This window comes from Macrotis lagotis, chromosome X, assembly GCF_037893015.1.
Source record: "Macrotis lagotis isolate mMagLag1 chromosome X, bilby.v1.9.chrom.fasta, whole genome shotgun sequence".
NCBI classification, from domain to species: domain Eukaryota; kingdom Metazoa; phylum Chordata; class Mammalia; order Peramelemorphia; family Peramelidae; genus Macrotis; species Macrotis lagotis.
In genome coordinates, this window is record NC_133666.1 from 119,014,296 (window position 1) to 119,033,573 (window position 19,278).

General features: G+C 34.6%; 1 protein-coding gene across 3 annotated transcripts in view; it reads left to right on the forward strand.

Moving 5' to 3' along the window:
* The window catches only part of ECPAS (Ecm29 proteasome adaptor and scaffold), a 190,253-nt gene that overhangs the window by 91,487 nt on the left and 79,488 nt on the right, over positions 1-19,278 (forward strand). For all 3 annotated transcript variants that reach the window (XM_074207451.1, XM_074207452.1, XM_074207453.1), the window contains 8 exons: positions 2,948-3,029; positions 3,882-4,001; positions 10,893-10,978; positions 11,492-11,570; positions 15,328-15,377; positions 16,604-16,670; positions 16,798-16,920; positions 19,046-19,149. In XM_074207451.1, coding sequence (XP_074063552.1) covers positions 2,948-3,029; positions 3,882-4,001; positions 10,893-10,978; positions 11,492-11,570; positions 15,328-15,377; positions 16,604-16,670; positions 16,798-16,920; positions 19,046-19,149 — 711 coding nt within the window. The remainder of the gene's footprint in view (positions 1-2,947; positions 3,030-3,881; positions 4,002-10,892; positions 10,979-11,491; positions 11,571-15,327; positions 15,378-16,603; positions 16,671-16,797; positions 16,921-19,045; positions 19,150-19,278) is intronic.

Here is a 19,278-nt window from a genome sequence, read left to right on the forward strand (position 1 = left end):
CTCAGGTGGCTCTGGAGGATACAGTAAGGCTATTGACTTAGCACAGCCCCCCTCATTCAGATCCAATTCATGTTCCTGTCATGACCTCAGCTCCCTGATGTCATAGTCTTCTTTGAGAATGAAGGACAAACATGTCTAGCTCTAAAATTCTCTCTAAGTATTAGATATAGTCTTAAACTTAGAGAAAAGGAATTTGGTAGTTAAGTATCAGAAAGTTCTTGTAATGAAGTAGTATTTCTGTGATGAAATGGGCCCTTTTTCTGCTAGCAAGTAATAAAGTAAATTTTGGAGAGACACTCCAGGTGAGATACTAGAGTTAAAATAATCAGGTGTTATATTTGGGGGGGGAGAATATGAGAGGTTTTTTTTTTAATCTTAATTTGCTACTATTGAGAGATATTCCAGAATAACATTTACTGAAATGTATTGTTAAGCATAGGCGTTTTATGTTATGTCATTAAAAGCTCTTTGAGAAACTTTTTTTTACCTTTAATGTGAAATTATGTTATGAAAAATACTTAATACCGCAAATATTTTTTAGAAGGAAAGTACTAACAATAGTGCTAATAAGCACTAATAATAAGCTAATAAGCACTAAAGTTTCTACAGATATTATTGTCCTTTAACCTAAGGTATTCTGTACCACAATATTCCAATTTATAGTAATTGTATTTTAAGTCAATCAATTAATATTTATTAAACACAGGCATTGTACTAAGGCTGGGAATACAGAGTGAGGTACGAGACAGTCCCTATCCACAAGGAGAGTAAATATGCAAATCTATGCCAATATATACAGGATAAAAAGGAAATAACTAACAAAAGAAAACACCAGAATTAAGAGAAGCTGGGGATGACTTCCTGGTAGTCAGTGGTTGGAATAGAAGAGGTAATTGCATTCCAGGCATGTGAGACAAAGAATATGCCTCTAACAAGAGAGGGAGCAACTTGTTCATGGAACAACCAGGAGTCCAGTGTCATTGGATCGAAAGTACTTGTCAAGAAGCAAGACTTAAGAATTCTGGAAGGCTGACCCTGCCCTTTCTACTACAGGGAAGATGGGAGGCAGATGATTTAAGGCGAAAGATAAAGAATTTCTTTTGACCTGGTTGAGTTTAAGTTATCTACTGGATTACTAGTTTGTGATGTCTAAAAGACAGAGATAAGAGATTGTAGGTCAGAAAAAAAGATTAGGGCAGGATAGGTAGATTTGATCATCTTTAGCATAAAGATGGCAATTAAATCCATGGGAAATGATGAATTCACCAAGTGAATTAATGTAGATGGAGAAGAGAAGACTCAGGACAGAAACTTTAGGGATCTACTATTAAGGGGATGTGAACCAGCAAAGGAAATAGGGGAGTTGTCAGATAGAAGGAGAACCAGGGGAGACTGGTGTCCTAAAAGCCTAGAGAGAAGAGAATATCAAAGAGTTCAAAGACTACAGAGGGATCAAGGAGAATGGGGATTGAAAAAAAGGCCATTGAATTTGATGACTGAGAAATCACTAGTAACTTTGGAGAAAGCCATTTTAGTGTAATGATAAGAATAGAAGCTAATTTGAAAGGAATTAATAAGATAGGGAGAGAAGAGAAAGTGCAGGCATGTATTGTAGATGAGCCTTTTGAGCAGTTTAGCTACAGAGGACAGAAGAGATATGGGACAATAATTAATGGGGCTAGAAGGACCCAGTGAGGATTTTTTTTTTCAGGAGGGAGACATGGGCGTGCTTGTAGGCAATAGAAAAGGAGCCCAGTGGATAGCAAAAAACTTATTTTGTTTGCAGGAAACTGTTTGTGGCCAGATTATTTGGGTTGATGCTGTTTTAAGTATTTTCAGACTTGGGGTCTATGGGAGGAAAAGACCTGAAAACCTTCAATCTGACTGAGGTTATAGGGACTGAATGCTCAACAACAACAACAAAGAATTGAAGCTGGAGCAATTGTGGGTTGGTAATTAAGGCCTTTGAAAAGTAGCCCAAAAAAGTGTTATGGTGACTTGAGAAAGCAGAATCTACCAACAGTTGGGCAGAAAAGAAGACTTAAGTTTTCCTAGGGTATTCATAGTTGATGAGAGAATAAAATTTCAATCAGCTATTGAAACCCAAATAGGAACAATCCTTAAGAAGAGTGGAGAGTGAATGTTGTGAAGGGGTTGCAGGGGAAGGTTTTGGACTTTTGATGACAGAAATTTCCTCAGTTTAGAGCAGTGAAGAAGGAACTCAAGCTAAATCCCATAGAAAAGAATAAAAGAATCCTTGTTTCATTACAGTTTACTTTTAAAGTAATCAGATCCTTCAATGTCTTTGAAAGTAATATAGTTAATGTACTTTTGGTATGTAGGGCAAAAAAAGTTAAACAGGAAAGCTTAAGCTTTGAGTATTAAAAAAAAGTTTATTCCCCAAAATATTGTATTTTGATTCTATTCTAAGAGTTATCTTCCATTGTAGAGAATTTTTAGAGACATAGCTTGTAACATGCTGATTCTGTGAAATAATGAACCATTAGAACTGGTTAAACTGTATGGTTTTTTTTTTAATTAGTATATGATTGCTCTGATTAATAGATAATACATCTTCTAGCTGTTTTTGCTTAACCTTAAAAATAAAAGTGTTATTCAGAAAGACTGTTTAGCACAGAGAATCTGATTTCTAGGCAGAAGAGAAGTTTCTTGTACCTGGAGAATACATGATTAGTGAAGCTAAAGCATGAGCAAATACTTAAAACTTGACAGAATGTTTTATTTGTAGATAGGAATGAAGCACAAGTAAATGCTTTGGACATTTTCCTAAGTGATCAAATTCTTATGGGGATATAATTTTGCCACAAATTAATTTCCTATTTTGTTTAGGTTTTTACTAACAAATAATAAGTCTACAGTTTTAGGAAATGTAAAAGTGAGTAGTAAACATCTCAATTTTAATGCACTGAATTAAAATATTTCATAGCTTAATTGACTGGAATAATCCTGCAATCATTAACAAGATGTATAAAGTGTACCTTGGGGATATACCACTGAAAACAAAAGAGGTGAGTACTTTTTGATTTTCCTTTTAACAAAAAATATTTTATTCACTTGAACTCCATTGATTCTTCATGTTTGATTTGTTCAAAGTTTATTATATGCTAGAGTATTGAGCATGTAAATTTGTAACTAAGCTATGATCTACCCCTGTACAATTTAAATTAGCTTTTCAGATATTATGCATAATTATTAATGATGAATTTCATATTGTAAAGATAACAAATATCTCTACTTATGTTAAACTGTTCTTTCCTTGTAGTTCCTAGTGGGCAGCTAGGTAGTGCAGTGGATAGAGCACTGGCCTTGGAGTCAGGAGGACAGGAGTTCGAATCCAGCCTCAGACACTTGATATTAGCTCTGTGACCTTGGGCAAGTCACTTAAACCTGATTGCTTTGCATCCAGGGCCATCTCCATTTGTTCTGATTCATATCTGGCCACTGGATCCAGATGACTCCGGAAGAGAAAATAAGACTGATGACTTAGCACAGCGCCCTCTCACTGAAATCCAATTCATGTGCTTGTCATGACATCACCTCCCTGATGTTGTGTGGTCTTTGAGGACGAAGGACAAACATCATCATCATCATCATCATCATCATCATCATCATCATCAGTTCCTTAGTAAGATTGATTACCAGATAGTGACAATCTCTCCATCAGCAGGAATATATGAAGCCTTGTGGTAGAGTAGGAAGTTCCCTTGTAGCTACAAGGGCCTTGGGGTTCTGAGCTTGACTTCTTAGGAGCCCTGCTAAGGCCTTTGACCTCAAACTCTCTGGGCTCAAAGTTTCACTCAGGATAAGATGAGGGTATTGAACTCAATTGATTCTTGTTAATGCAACATCTCTCTGACCAGGGGGCTGTTCTGAAACCAGAGCTGAAAAGAGATCCAGTCAGCACACGTGTTAAGTTAAAAATTGTTCCTCATCTTCTGCGATCTAAACAAGCTGCTGAAACGTTCCCAGCCAACATTCAGGTAATCTCTACCTCTAACCCCTATAAAGTGGATGATATATTCGTGGTGTATCCTAATATTTTGTGTGTATGGTGGGGGAGGAGGTTGAGGGGGCAGGCTGGATTTCTATTGTATATTTAAGCATGGACTGTGGAAAGAGTACTGGAAGATGGTTTCAAATCCTGACTCCAGCTTTCTTACTGTAACACCTTGGACAAATCACAGAACCTCTTTTACTCTCAGCTTTTTCATTTGTAAGATATCAGGCTGGACCTCTAAAGTTTTTTCTAATTCTAAATCTAAGATCTTGTATTTCTTTAATTCAGGATAGTCAGAAAATAGGTTAGTCTATTTGAAAAGAAGGAATAAGATTTTTGGTATTTTCCCCCCCTTTTAAATTAAACATTTATTTTTAGTTACAAAATTATACTATTCTTTAAAAATTCATTATCCTATTACTCTATATTAGAATTAGATTATTTATTCTATTGTTAAGTACTCTATCCTGTAGACTGTAAAACTCCTCAAAGTTTTTTTTGAGAAAACATTTTTGCCCAAATGCTTATCTCATAATAAAATTGATAATTGGAAACATTTTGAAAAAGTTCTTCTTCAGACTCAAATAATAATTTTTATTATGAAATTCTTTTCTGAATTTTCGTCCTAATAAGATGTTTTAAGATATGCAAAGTACTTTACATATATTATCTAATTTTATCTTTTCCAGGACACACATTGCTTTTAAGACAATCCCATCTTAAGTTCTAGTCATGAATTATTCATATTTTAGCTTTTTCTATTCACACTACATAATATTATTAGAAGAACTGAAGAGAAAAAAAAGAAAAACTGAACAGATCTGGCATATTATTGGGCTATACTATCCAACTTCTCTCAGTCTTTGCCTCTTCAGAATAAATCTACTGTCTCCTTTTCTAACTTTGGACTTAATTCTTATAAAACTTCTTCCATTCCATTTTTTTTCTCTCTTGAGGTGAAAACCCACACTGTTTCCCTTAAAAATTATTACTTCCTCTGTTTATTTTATTGTGTCATGACAGTATCAGAATCTCTGTAATATTTCAATTCTTTTCACCTCAGTGTATGTCTTCACATTTATCTTTTTAAAGTGAAAGTGAAAAGGATGGCTCCCTTAAAATTTAGTCCTTCTACTAGTTCTCTGAATCCTATCTCTTGTTCATTCTTTATTAACTTTGTTCTCATACATTTCCTTCATTTAATTTTTAGTCATGTATTATCTATGCTGTTAGTCATGCATTTTCATCCTTAGATTAATGCCTACTGTCTACCTCAAAATTCTATAAAAACTTAGTTCACTAAAATCAGTGATGACTATCTTCTCCCAAATCCAATGACTCTTTTGTTCTTTCTGTTACATCTGCTTACTACTTCTTGAAAGTCTTCCTTTTTTTCTTTTTGAGGTTTTTGCAAGGCAATGGGGTTAAATGGCTTGCCCAAGGCCACACAGCTAGGTAATTATTAAGTGTCTGAGACCAGATTTGAACTCAGGTACTCCTGACTCCAGGGCTGGTGCTTTATCCACTATGCCACCTAGCCACCCCCCCCCCTTTCTTTCTTAAAAAATGCTCCTCCTAATTTTCTTCTTCGTTTGTGACTTCTCGACTAATTTCTTTTTCTTCTGCTTTCCAATTATCTCTAAAGATTAAATCCACAAACTCTATACTTAATGTATTAAGTCTCATACTCTTTAAGAATTAAATACTTTATTGAAAACTACCTTTTAATTAATTTCAATCTATAAATTGTATTCACAATACTTTAGTCCTTCCTTCAAAGTTCTAAGTAGGATTCTTTTTCCATTAATTCTTATTCATTTCGCTTTTGGTGCTGTAGTTAAAGATTTTCTTCTGGTTTACCTATTTTAAATTTTGTATAATTTTACAAAGATCTTTCCAGAATTCCTTTTACTTCTAGTCTTATTTACAACATACTATATTTATATAGTTTGCATCATTGCATTAATATAACACTATTTAACTTTTCCAGTAGTGTTATATGCGTAGGCTTTTTCTTGTTTTAGCTGTTGTTATTTTTGATAACATTTTCAGGCTCTATTTTGAGCAATGGAATTATTGAGTCAAGGGGTGTGATTATTTTTTCAGCTTCCTTTGTGCTTCAAAGTGCTCTTAATTGCGGTTTCATCAGCATTGAATGAATGTACTTCTTTGCCCACAATTCAGCTAGTATTAAGTTTCTTTGCTTTTAATTTGTTGGGTGTGAGATGGTACCTCAAAGAGATATTTTAATTTGCATTGCTGTGATAAACTACTTTCAGAGTTCCAGATTGTATCTGCTAGTTAGCCATTTTACTGTAGCAGCCTTCTTTCTTCTTTCCTCTTCCAACTGCTTATTCTAATCCAACATGTCTGTACCTATTTCTGAAAACTCTTAAGTTTACAATTCCTCATTGTCTCTTGTAAAGATTCTACATTCAGACAAGGATTTCAGGAACTTTTGTAATCTGGCTCCTATCATATTTACCTTTCTTTGTCCCTCCACTCAGATGGGGACGTTTGCTCTACCCCCTATGTAAGCTGTCTTTTTCCAACCTCATAACTTTTGATTAAAATGTTCATTTTGTCTAGTAGATCCTTTCTTTCTGAAACATTCCAGAGTTCGGTATTTCCTACTGTGGCAGGTGAAAGATGAAAGGACTAGGAAACAAGGATTTTATCTTCCAAGCATTTTGCTTTATTAAACCAATTACCGAACAAATCAGGACCAAACCCCTTCTCAACTTAGGGCTGGACCCTGAACAGTTTGAGACAGATTTTTATACATTAAAAAATATGACATTAGATAATCTAATTTTTAGTAATTGGTTGATAAAAGATTAGGGATTTTCCAAGTTGGGAGGGGGAGAACAAACAGGTATAATTCTCTGAATTCAGAAAAAGAGGTGTTCCACTCCTCCCAAATGTCTGAACAATCAAAGGAAGACAGAAACAATAACTTATTAATTAGATCAGTATGGGCTTGTCTTCAGAAAAGACATGGTTGCTTGATTTGTATAATTGTGAGAAAACTACTTGCATCAATCTGGATTCTTTGACCTCTCTACTTCCTCACTTCATGTAAGTCATATTCCCAACATGTTTTTTGCTGTTTTTCTTTATGCCCATCTTTGTAATGAAATCATAAAATATTATATATGAATTCATTTTGGTTAGTTTGATTGGGTGTGACTGGGTTTCTGGTCAGCACAATGTAGGTCCTTAACTAAGAGTCTAAGCTACAGGTAGAGGTGATCTAGTTTCCCAGCTGCATAGGGTTAGGTTGCAGTCAGGTTTTCTTCCAGGTCCTACAATTTCTCAGGACAGAATTTGGATTAGGCCCATAATTGAATAGAAGGGAAACTGAGCTAGCTCCAAATTTGATTTCCACTTGAATTCCCCATGTGGCTCATTCAGTTTCTACATTCAGTCACTTGTCCTTATCCCTCAATTCCCTTACTCTAAGGTCAGTTTGTTAATGAATTAGCTATTCTGTTACTAATTTATCAAATCATTACTAATTAATCAAATCACTACTAATTAACTAACTTATTACTGATGAATTAGCCTTTTGGGAAATTGAGTCTAGTGACTAGGTTTCTTTTTTTTTATTTACACATTACTAAAACAGTCTTGTTGTAAGAAAAACATAATCCCCCTCCCTCCACAAAAATACAAAAAAAAAACCTCATGAGAAATAGTGAAAGCAAGAGGGAAAAAATGTACTTCAGGGCGGCTAGGTGGCGCAGTGGATAAAGCACTGGCCCTGGAGTCAGGAGTACCTGGGTTCAAGTCTGGTCTCAGTCACTTAATAATTATCTAGCTGTGTGGCCTTGGGCAAGCCACTTAACCCCATTTGCCTTGCAAAAACCTAAAACAAAAATGTACTTCAGTCTTTATTCAGATACCATCAGCTCTGTCTCTGGGGAGGATCACATTCTTTTATCATGAGTCTATCAGAGAAGTTATTTCCATAATTTTTCCACACTTGCTATTGCTGATTGTAATTCCCTCCATCCATTCCTCCCCATTCCCATTTATTATATTTTCTCTCTCCTTTCACTCTGTCCCTTTTCAAAAGTGTGCTGTGGGGCAGCAGACAGAGCACCGGACTGGGTCCAAAAGGTTACCCAATCTCACCACTTTTCAAAAAGTAAAAAAAAAGAATATGTTGTATCTGACTACTCTTCTTGCATGATCTGCCCTCTCCTCTGTCATCTATATTCCCCCCCACCTGCCCTGTCCCCTTTATCCCATCCCCTTCCTGTCCTTTTTTTCCTCCAGATTTCTGTACCCTCTTAAGTATGTATGTGGCTTCTTCTCTGAGCCATTTCTGATGAGAATGAAGGTTCCCTCATTCTCCCTCACCTTCCCCCCTTCCACTCTATTGGAAAAAGCTTTTTCTTGACTCTTTTTCTACCTATCCTTTTCCTTTCTCCCAGTGCATTCTCTTGACTCTATTGACTCCATTTTTACAATATATTATACTTTCTAATTAAACTCCCTCCTGTGCCTTGTCTCAATATGCTCCTTCTAATTGCTCTTATTAAATGAGAAGGTTCATATGAATATTAACAATATCATCTTCCCATGCAGGAAATACACGTAGTTCATCATCATTAAATCCCTCATAATCCCTTTTCATCCATTGTCTCTGTAACCCACCCGAGTCCTGCAGTTGAAGATCAAACTTTCTTTTCACGTCTGGCCATTTCAACAGGAACATTTGAAATTCCCCTATTTTGTTGAATGTTCCATCTTTTCCCCTGGAAAAGGATTTTTAGTTTTGTTGGGTAGTTGATCCTCTGTTGCTTTCCAAGCTCTTCTGCCTTCCTGAATACTATATTTCAAGTCCTATGAGCCCTTACTGTAGACACTGCTAAGTCTTGTATAATCCTGACTGTAGCTCCATGATATTTGATTTGTTGTTTTTTGACTGCTCATAATATTTTCTCTTTGACTTGAGAGTTTTAGAATTTGGCTATAATATTCCTGAGGGTAATTTTTTTGGATCTTCTTTAAGAGAAGATCAGTAGATTCTCTCAATTTCTATTTTCTACTTCTAGAATATCAGGGAAATTTTCCTGTAGAAATTCTTTAAGGCTCTTTTCCTAATCATGATTTTCAGGTACCCAATAATTTTTAAATTGTCTCTTCTGGATCTGTTTTCCAGTCACTTATTTTTTTCAATGAAATATTTTATATTTTCTTCTAGTTTTTCTTTCTTTTGGTATTATTTTATTGTTTCTTGATTCCTCACAAAGTCATCAGCTTCCTTTAGCTCCATTCTACATTTTAGGGAGTTGTTTTCTTCAGAGACTTTCTTATGTCCTCTTCTATCTGGCCAATTCTGCTTTTTAAGGTATTCTTCTCCTCATTAACTTTTTGGACTGCTCTGTCCATTTGGCCTAAATTAGTTTTTAACATCTATTTTCATCAGCATTGATTAAGCTGCTGACTTGGTTTTCATGTTTTTCCTGTATCTCTCATTTCTCATCTCAATTTTTCCCTTTACCTCCCTTACTTGATTTTCAAAATCTTTTTTGAGTTCTGCCATAACCTGAGCCCAATTCCTATTTTTCTTGGATGCTTTGGATATAGAAGCTTGGACTTTGTCACCTTTTGAGTATGTGTTTTGATCCTCTATGGGACCAAAGTAATTGTCTATGGTCAGGTTCCTTTTTTCCTATTTACTCATTTCCCTAATCTGTGTCCTGGTTTTGCTGTGCTTTCCAAGCTTTTGGGTCTTATTGGGATACCCCCACAAGGACTTCAGTTCCATCAAGCTCTTAAAAGAGACTCTTGACTGCTCTCCTGACCTGTGCTTTGGTCTGTGGATAATTACAAAGACATCCCTCTGCCCTGGAGTTGTGAGGAGGGTCCCTGCTCTATGGTAATGGGGGGCCCCAGATTGCAACTAGGGTCTGAATGTGGACAAAGCACTAGAGTCCTGTTCCAGGGACTGAGGAAAGACTTTGACAGGCTTCTCCCCAATCCCTTAACTTCCATGGGTTGAGAGCAGCTGCGGAGTGACTCCCTCCTGGGAAGCTCTGTGGCCCTGCTTCTGTTTCCTTGGATCTGGGCTATGCTGAGGGCCATGGTTGTGTTGAGGGCCAGACTGACCTGGACTTCATGCTCAATTTGATAGAGGTTTCCCTGTTGATTGTCCAAGTTGTGCTTGGTGTTCCCTGGGTTGATAGGTCAGGCAACTGGTTCTGCTGCCACAAGCTGGCAGTCTCAGGGACCCAGGCATCCTATGGGCTGTTCAGGAAGGCTTGGAACCCTTTCACTTCATGCTGTGATCCTGGCTGCACTGTCACTTCCTCTAATCCCGTGGAACAGAGCCTTCCCAAAATCTTCCAGTTTATTTTGGACTTGGAGAATTGCCTCACTGGATCTCTCTGTGTGTTCTATCTTTCAGAAATTTAATTAGAGTTATAATTTTAAGGTTTTGGGAGTATTTTGGAAGAGAGCTCCTGGGAAATGCTGTCCCAGTTTGTTTCTTAATGGGGAACTCAGATGACTGTATTTTTCCTTGCAGGTTGTTTGAAGTTAACTTTCCTTTGTTAAAGAAAATAAAAATTTATATTTTTTGTAATGTCGTATACTCTGCAAAACATTCATATATTTCTCACCCACCAGTGGGTCTTTCCATAAAGAGGTAGTATATTTTTTAAACTCTTTTCTGGAACTAAGATTGATCATTATAATTATATAATGTTCACTTTATTTATGTTAGATTTCAAACTTATATAATAATTTTTATGAATAAGGTCTTGAACCAGATGAAATATAAGAAGGGTTTTTGTTTAGAAATATTGAATAATTTTTGATAAGAGAAAATTGGTATCTGATGGTTAGTTCTTTCTTCCTATAGGTGGTATATGATGGACTATTTGGAGCAAATACAAATGCAAAGTTAAGAACATTATCCCTGCAGTTTGTCCACCATATTTGTATAATGTAAGTTTCTTAAACTATTCCTATGACAAAGTTATTTTAAACGGTAACAGATATTGCATTTATCACATACATCCATTTTATTACTTAGAATGTTGGAAAAATATTTAATTCCCTTAGGAGCCAAATCAATGACTTTTTTCCAAATGGTTCAACCATAACATCTCTTATTTCAAAGAACTGCATTTAAAATGATCAGTTTAAAGACTTAAACCATGGGTATCCAATTTTTTGGATCTTCTGTGCTGCATTGCCAACAAAAATTTGTCAAGGGCCGCATATGTTATTTATTTCTGACTACAATACACACATAATATTTATTTCTTACTAAAATGTAACCCGTATTACAAATGAATATAATAATAAAATTTAATAATGCTGCATGAATGCTCTTTGAGGGTTGTGAGTTGGACACACCTGGACTAAACATTGACATGATCTAATATTTGCCTTTTTAATAAGCAGTGGGAATAATTTGTATTCTTTGTTTAGTTTTGTTTTGTTTTTCATTTTTAGATGTCCAGAAATCAAGATTAAGCCATTAGGTCCAATGCTTTTAAATGGCCTCACTAAACTAATCAATGAATATAAAGAGGTGAGTGACTTTTCTTTATATGCTAAAATGTTGTATTGTCATATTGGCTATTTGAATTGACTTTGCTATAGGATTACTATTCATAATTCTTTAAAAAAGAGAAAATTTGAAGATTTCTAAATCTTAAACTACTAAAAAGTGATTGTAGAGACTTTGTCTATACTCATTCTGATTTGGCACATATTGATATATGGTTTTCATTATTTGGGAACTAGATTTTCTTATCTTTAAAATGTTTGTCTGACTTCTTAATTGCTTATGCTAGTAGGATATCAATTCTGGCAGCTTTTACCTTTTTTGAGGAAAGTATATTGATTATCCAATTGGTGATGAATTTTTTTGGTTTGGCAACCCTTGAAACAAACTAGAATACAAAATTGTTCTTAGTCTTGTGTGAATTTGCTTTTGCTTCTACTGCATCAGTATTAGAGATATATTAAGATAATTTTTATAGTCTATAATCGCTAACCTATATGTTGATTGTTTAAAATATGAAAACTTGACTGTTAATCTGGTGGACATGATACTGGAGGAACTGAGTCCAGTTAAATGTTGCCATTAACTAGATGGCAAAATAAAATTGCACCATGGCTTATCTACATTCTTTGTAGAAGTACCTCAAATAGTTGGCACAATTAGTACATCCAAGAAATAAAATTTCAGGAGACATTAGGTTATCATTGAAGTGCTTTTGATAAGCATTTTCATGACCACTTGGAAGATAATTGCCTCTTTTTCATCATCATATTTTACAAAAGATGAAGAAGTAGAGAAATTCTATGAAAAACTTAAACTGACCAAAATAAATTCATATATAATTTAATATTTTATAATTTCATTGCAAAGGTGAGCTTTATAAAGAAAGACTGCAAAATAACATGTTGGGAATATGACTTAAATGAAGTGAGGAAGAAGAGAGGTCAAAGAAGCTTCAGTGCTATATATCCTAACTACTTTAAGAATCTGAAAAAACCAACAATAACAGCAGCAGCAACTCATATTTATGTAGAGTGTATGGCATTCTAGGTGATGTGCGCATTTTACAAATCTTTTCTTATTTGATCCTCTCAGCCACACTGGGAGATAATTACAATTATTATCCCCATCTTATAGATGAAACAACTAATGCAAACAGGTTAAGTAACTTGCCCTATATTATAGAGCAAATAAATGCCTGAGGTAAGATTTGAATTTAGGCCCCAAAAGGCAAAACATCTAAATTCTTAAAGAAGTTAAATGAATTATAGGAAGAAATAGACAGTAAAACTATATAAGGCAGACTACTTTCCATTTTCTTCCCCTTTCTCAAAGCTAAGTAAATCTGAAAGAAGTTAAGGAGATGAATAGAATTTTAGAAGAATTAGATTTGATAGACCTCTGCAGAAAACTATTGTCTTGCCTGAAAATCCCTCTACAGTGAGATATTCAAGGTTCTCCCCTCCCTCCACCCCCACCTTACAAAGATTCAGTCTGATTCTGAAGATCAGGGAGCTCCAGACTGAGTCTAGATTATGTAATAATCAAAGTGAAATATTCACATTGGAGCAGTCTAGGGCAACATCTAGACATTGGAATTTCTGTAAAGACCCTTCAAAACCCTTGTAGTAATTATAGAAAACAGATAAAGGAAGTATTGTATGTTTGTGAAGACTGGCTGATATTTTTTTTAGCTTTACACCATCTTCATTACTGGACTTTGGTCCCAAACACCTGGGTGCCATATCAGTGCTGTTTTGTCTAGAGTCCCGGGAATGTGGAACCTTGTACTTGGTCACTGTTGTCATGTTCTTGTCTGTGTTTTCTTTTGGTTTACATTAATTTGTTTTACATTATTCATAGCTTTCATTGATATTATTATAGTATTTATTATTATCATTGTAGATTTCACTACAGAAACTTTTGCTAGGAAACCCACATTATTCATGACCCTTAATGCTAGAGACTTTTTCTAGGAATCCCATAGCATTACCTTAAAATGGACCACATATTAACATGGAAGATGATACTAATAACTCATATGAACCTTCTTATTTATTAGGGCAGTTGGAAGAAGCATATATAAACTAGGTATAGGAGGGAACTGAATTTGAAGGTATAATATAAAGATGGAATTAACGGGCGAGAAAGGAATGTACTGGGAGAAAGGGAAAGGAGAGGTAGAATGGGCTAAGTTATTTTACATAACAGGCAAGAAGAAGCTTTTTGCAATGGAATGGAAAGGGGGAAAATGAGAGGAAATGAGTAGCCTTCACTTTCATCGAAAGTATCTCAGAGAGGAAATAACATACATACCCAAATATAGAAATCTATCTTAACCTAGGGGAAAATAGGATAGGAAAAGGGAGAAAAGGGACAGGAGGAGGGGAGGGGTAGTGTATGTGATAGAGGAGAGTGAAGATTGTGGGAGAGGCTAGTCTGATACAACACACTTTTGGAGGGACAGTGAGAAAGGAGAGAGAGAGAATAGAATGAATGGGGGGGGGCAGGTGAAGGAATAGGATGGAGAGAAATACAACTAGTAATAGCAACTGTGGGAAAAAATATTGGAACAATATCTCTGATGGACTAATGATAGAGAGTGCTATCCATCCCAAGGACAGAGCTGATTGTATCTGATTATAATTATTTATATATATATATATATAGGTTAAGCAATGTGGTTAAGTGACTTGCCCAAGATCACACAGCTAGGTAATTATTAACTGTCTGAGGCTGGATTTGAATTCAGGTACTCCTGACTCCAGGGCTGGTGGTCTATCCACTGCACCACCTAGCCGCCCCAAGCTGATTGTATCTGAATACAGAGTGAAGCACATTTTTTTTTCTCTCTATCTCGATTTTTCTTGCAATTTTTCTTTGTGGGGTGATATCATGGTTACTTTTACAACATGACTATTGTAGTAATGTGAAAAAAACAAATAAAAGTTCCTACTTAAAAAAAAGAATAAAATGGAAAGTAGTCTGCTTTAAAAAAAGTTGGCCACATATTAGTACATAAAAAAATCTCAAATGCAGAAAAATAAACATGTAGAAAACAGAATTAGTAAATTCACCCTTTTTAGACCATAATGCAATTAAAATTACATTGAATAAAGAGCCTTGGAAGGATAATGTAAAAAATTAATTGGAAACTAAGTAATGTAATCCTGAAAACTGAGTAGATCAAAAAACAAATCATAGCAACATTAATTTCATTAAAGATAATGGCAACAGTGAGATAACATAAACCAAAATTTATGGGATGAAGCCAAAGCAGTACATTGGGGAACAGATCACTTGAGTTGAGGCACAATTCAGGTATAGACATAAAGATAAATTGATGACTTTTCTAAAGCTATTTGATTGAAGCTAAATCTTCAAGAGACTACAGTATTTTATATTATAGTAATTGTGGGTTTTTTTAAAAGTTGCTGTGTATAATTTTAAAATTGAGGTAATAAGAAAGTATGTTTGAAAAAGATAAATTTTAATAATATATACTATAGCTTAACCTATATTCCTATGTTCAATAGGATGAATTGTTTACTTCCTTAGCATGTTATCTTCTTTTTAGAGGAGGCAAGGTTTAGTGATGACATATCAAGTGGGAGAAAATATGCTGTTAAAATATCCTCTCAAAAAAAACTTGCAAAAAGAAATAATCAGTTACAGCCATGATCTCATGATTTCCTTCTTGATAAAATTTTTGACAGAAATCTTAATGCTATTTCAGTCATTAATTTTTCTTAATACTTTATCATCTTTTAAAAATTTCTAGGATCCTAAACTACTGTCAATGGCATATTCAGCTGTTGGAAAGCTTTCCAGGTGAGTAAACTATTTTCAGTAAAATTACTCATGTCCTGTCTTAAGGGAATCTGTAATTGTATGGTATTTAGTATTTGTAGAAGAAAGATGGAAAATAAATGTGTCCTTTTCAGAACTTCAAAAGAAAGATTTTTTGCTTATTGTATCTCCTTTTTTTTTGTAGAAAAAGGAAATGTGGGAATCTGTGCCCAATTTGTTTTCTAGGTTTATTATGGATTTCCCTCCTTCATATACTCTGTAGTCCAGTCAAAGTAGTCTTTTTTTCTATTGGTAACATTTTGCTGCTTTTTCTCAGTCTGTCTTCCATACCTGGAATACCAGGCCTCCCCTACCTCTGCTTCTTCAAATCACTGTTTCATGTCAGAATTAAACTATTCTCTCCTATATATGACTCCCTTCTCCACTCTGCATGTCATATACTAAACTGTCCCTACCTCTGATCTTATTTTGTATATTTGTCTTAGTTATGTATTGTTTCCATGTAGAATCTTAAGTTTCTTGAGGGTGGAGAGTTTTAGCTTACCCAACATATAGTGGACATCTAATGAATGTTTATGGATTGATTCTATATTATTATGCAGCAGAAGTGTTGTGAAGAACAAAAGACTATTAGAATGAAGTTCCATATTAAGCAGATTATGTAAACACAGTGCTTTTGCATTCCAATAAGAACATATACTTCTAAAATATATTTCATGATAGAAATGATTTCCTTTATTTATGGCTGTGTAACTATTGCCTAGAGTCACTTGAATGGTGCTTTGAGACAAAAAGGAAAAGTAATTACAAGAAACATAATGTTTAATTTTATCTTTTCTAAAATCATAGAATTGTAGGGTCATAGATCTAGAACTGGAAGAAACCTTAGAGATCATCTAATGTTAATCCTTTATAGATGAGGAAACTTGAGACTTAGTCTATTTGATCTCTTTTACAAGTCAGTATCAGACTCAGCATTTGAACCCAGGTCTTCCTATTGCAGAACTAGCCCTCTCCTGCTTCCCTCATCATACTTATTTTATTTCATTTAATTTTTTTTGAAATTTTAATCTTTATTTTTTCCAACTACATGCAGTGATAGTTTTCAACAATAATTCTTTTGCAAGGTTTTAAATTTCACATTTTTCTCTGTCCTTCCCCCCCCCCGATAGAAAGCAATATATTGGTTATACATGTATAACTACCAACATGTTTATTTTAAATAATATGTGTCTGTTTTCTTCTAGTCGAATGCCTCATTTGTTTACCAAGGACATTGCTCTTGTACAGCAATTTTTTGAAGCATTATGTAAGGTGGGTGAATAGAAATATTAATTAAAATTTGCCTGCTTGAAATGCTTCCACATCCTGAGTATATTATTGATAGGAATAGAAACTTTCTGATTTTTTTTTTTTTTTTTTTTTTTTTTTTTTTTTTTAGGAAGAGCCTGATACTAGACTAGCCATTCAAGAGGCTTTATCTATGATGGTTGGAGCATACAGTACTTTGGAGGGAGCCCAGCGTACTCTTATGGAAGCACTGGTAGCTTCATATTTAATAAAGGTGGGGTCAGGTATTTGATCTGTTTTAAGCAGTTTGTTGACTTGTAATATTAAAAGTATTAGGCATTTTAAAAATTCAAATGTGTTTTGAAATGGTTCTCCTCCCTTAACAGAGCAGAAAAAAAGAATTTCTATTTCTACTTGCCATTGTGGTATAGACTTCATAGGACATTTTTTCTTTTGTTTTCTATTGTAATAATGTTATTCTAGCTTTGGGAAAAGATAAGATACTGATATTTTTCATGTAGCCAGGTATAAGACCTAGTTGCTGTGATATTCTTTTCCTTAAAATAAGTGGTACTTTATTTGAATAGCAACTGAGCATTTGAATCTTCTGAAGTTGTATAAATATGCATCTATGTACAGCAGGATCATATTAAAATCAAGAAAATAAGCAAATATTCAAGACTAAAATGAATTAAGCAGTAATCTAAAGTAATTGTGTATATTCTGTTTCTTTTTTTGTTCCCTTTTTTGTTTGATTGCCTTGAAGAATAAAAGAATTTTGAGTATATTTATCTGTAGATGAAACTACTGGTGATGAATAGGTGGAGAGGAATGTATTTGATAGGGGGGAGATTGAATGTGTTTGAGATTAATATAAAGTTTTGGTTCAAGTATGATACTCATGGGATAATTCAGGCAAATCTATAAGTAACATTGTTGTTGCATGGTACAAATGTTCCATGAGCATATAAATACTGTGTTTGGCTATAGAAGTACTTTTTTGAGAGCTTCTTGGAATATGACTTAAATCCCTATATAAAGTGGTTTCAGCGAGAGAGATTGTAACTTTCAATCCTCAAGCAATAAATTTGTCAAACTTGAGACAATTGACCACTTACAGAGAAGTCCATTTAAAATGATAAAATGCTGTTTTTGATCAAAGAATTTAGGCTATCCTTTGAAGTTCACTGTTACATGTTTAAGCTAAATTAAGGAGACATACTGAAATATACACTCTTGTGACTCCTCCATGTTACTATTTATTGACTGCCTTGTTTTTAATACCTCTTTTGTATTTCCACTTTTGCAAGAGCTTGTAATTGAAAAAAGTTAATGGGTTTGAGAGAAGAGTTCAATGAAAATTAGTTCTCAAAATGTGTTTTGAAATTAGATATGGTGATATGAAACTACTTTGTTTGGGCAGCTAGGTGGTGCAGTGGATAGAGCACCGACCCTGGAATCAGGAGTACCTGGGTTCAAATCTGGCCTCAGATACTTAATTACCTAGCTGTGTGGCCTTGGGCAAGCCGCTTAACCTCATTTGCCTTGCAGAAAACCTTAAAAAAAAAGAAAAGAAAGAAACTACTTCGTTTATTTTAAAGAATGTATCCTTAGATCTATTCAGATATATTGTTTGGTTAATTTTGGAGAGGAGAAAGTTTGAGATAGTGCAATGCTCTTTCAAAAGAGTTACAGCTTGGGGTGGCTAGGTGGCGCAATGGATAGAGCACTGGCCCTGGAGTCAGGAGTACCTGAGTTCAAATCCGTTCTCCTATACTTAATAATTACCTAGCTGTGTGGCCTTGGGAAAGCCACTTAACCCCAGTGCCTTGCAAAAACTAAAAAAAAGCAAATTGCTTAAGAAGAAAAATACAAAAAAAGGGGGGGGTGAGTTACAACTTAACATAAATTTCTGCTTTTGTACGTTAGTTATTGTACTTCAGCTATGAGGAACAGAGGAAATCTATTGATGTTATTTTATTTCAACTCCAGAAATGTTATTTCTGGCTCTTATGTATAATTCAGAACTTGAAAATTGGTTTAGCAGAGAAAGCGATTTTGTGAAAGTGCTCCAGAAGCACGATTTCCAGGAGAGGGATTTTCCATAAGGTATAAATATACTTTATAGGACTTCTACTGGTTACCAGAACATTCTTCGTAGACCATAAAAACACTTTTAAATGAGACCCTTTCCAAAAGTTGTGTAATTTCTTTAAATAGTAGAATTATTTTGGTCATATTAATATCTGTCATTAAGTATAGTTAAAGATCTTGTATGCTTGGATTGCCTGTTTTTATAAATTTATGAATTTTATTTATGAATTTTGAAATGATTTATAAATGATTGCATAGACTTAGATGAGTTGCTAATAATTGATTTGTTTTCTTATGTCAAAAAGCCTGAAGTCCAAGTTCGCCAGGTGGCTGTTAAATTTGCCAGCACGGTGTTTCCCCCAGATCACATACCTTCCAGATATTTACTTTTACTGGCTGCAGGAGATCCGTAAGTTTCAAAAGGTGTTATCTAAAATTTGGAGTCAATTACAGTGCTTTTAAAAATTTTGTCAAATTATGTGTTTAGCAGTACCCCATTTAGATGAAGTCTTTTGTAGAACCAAACAAATTCTTGAGG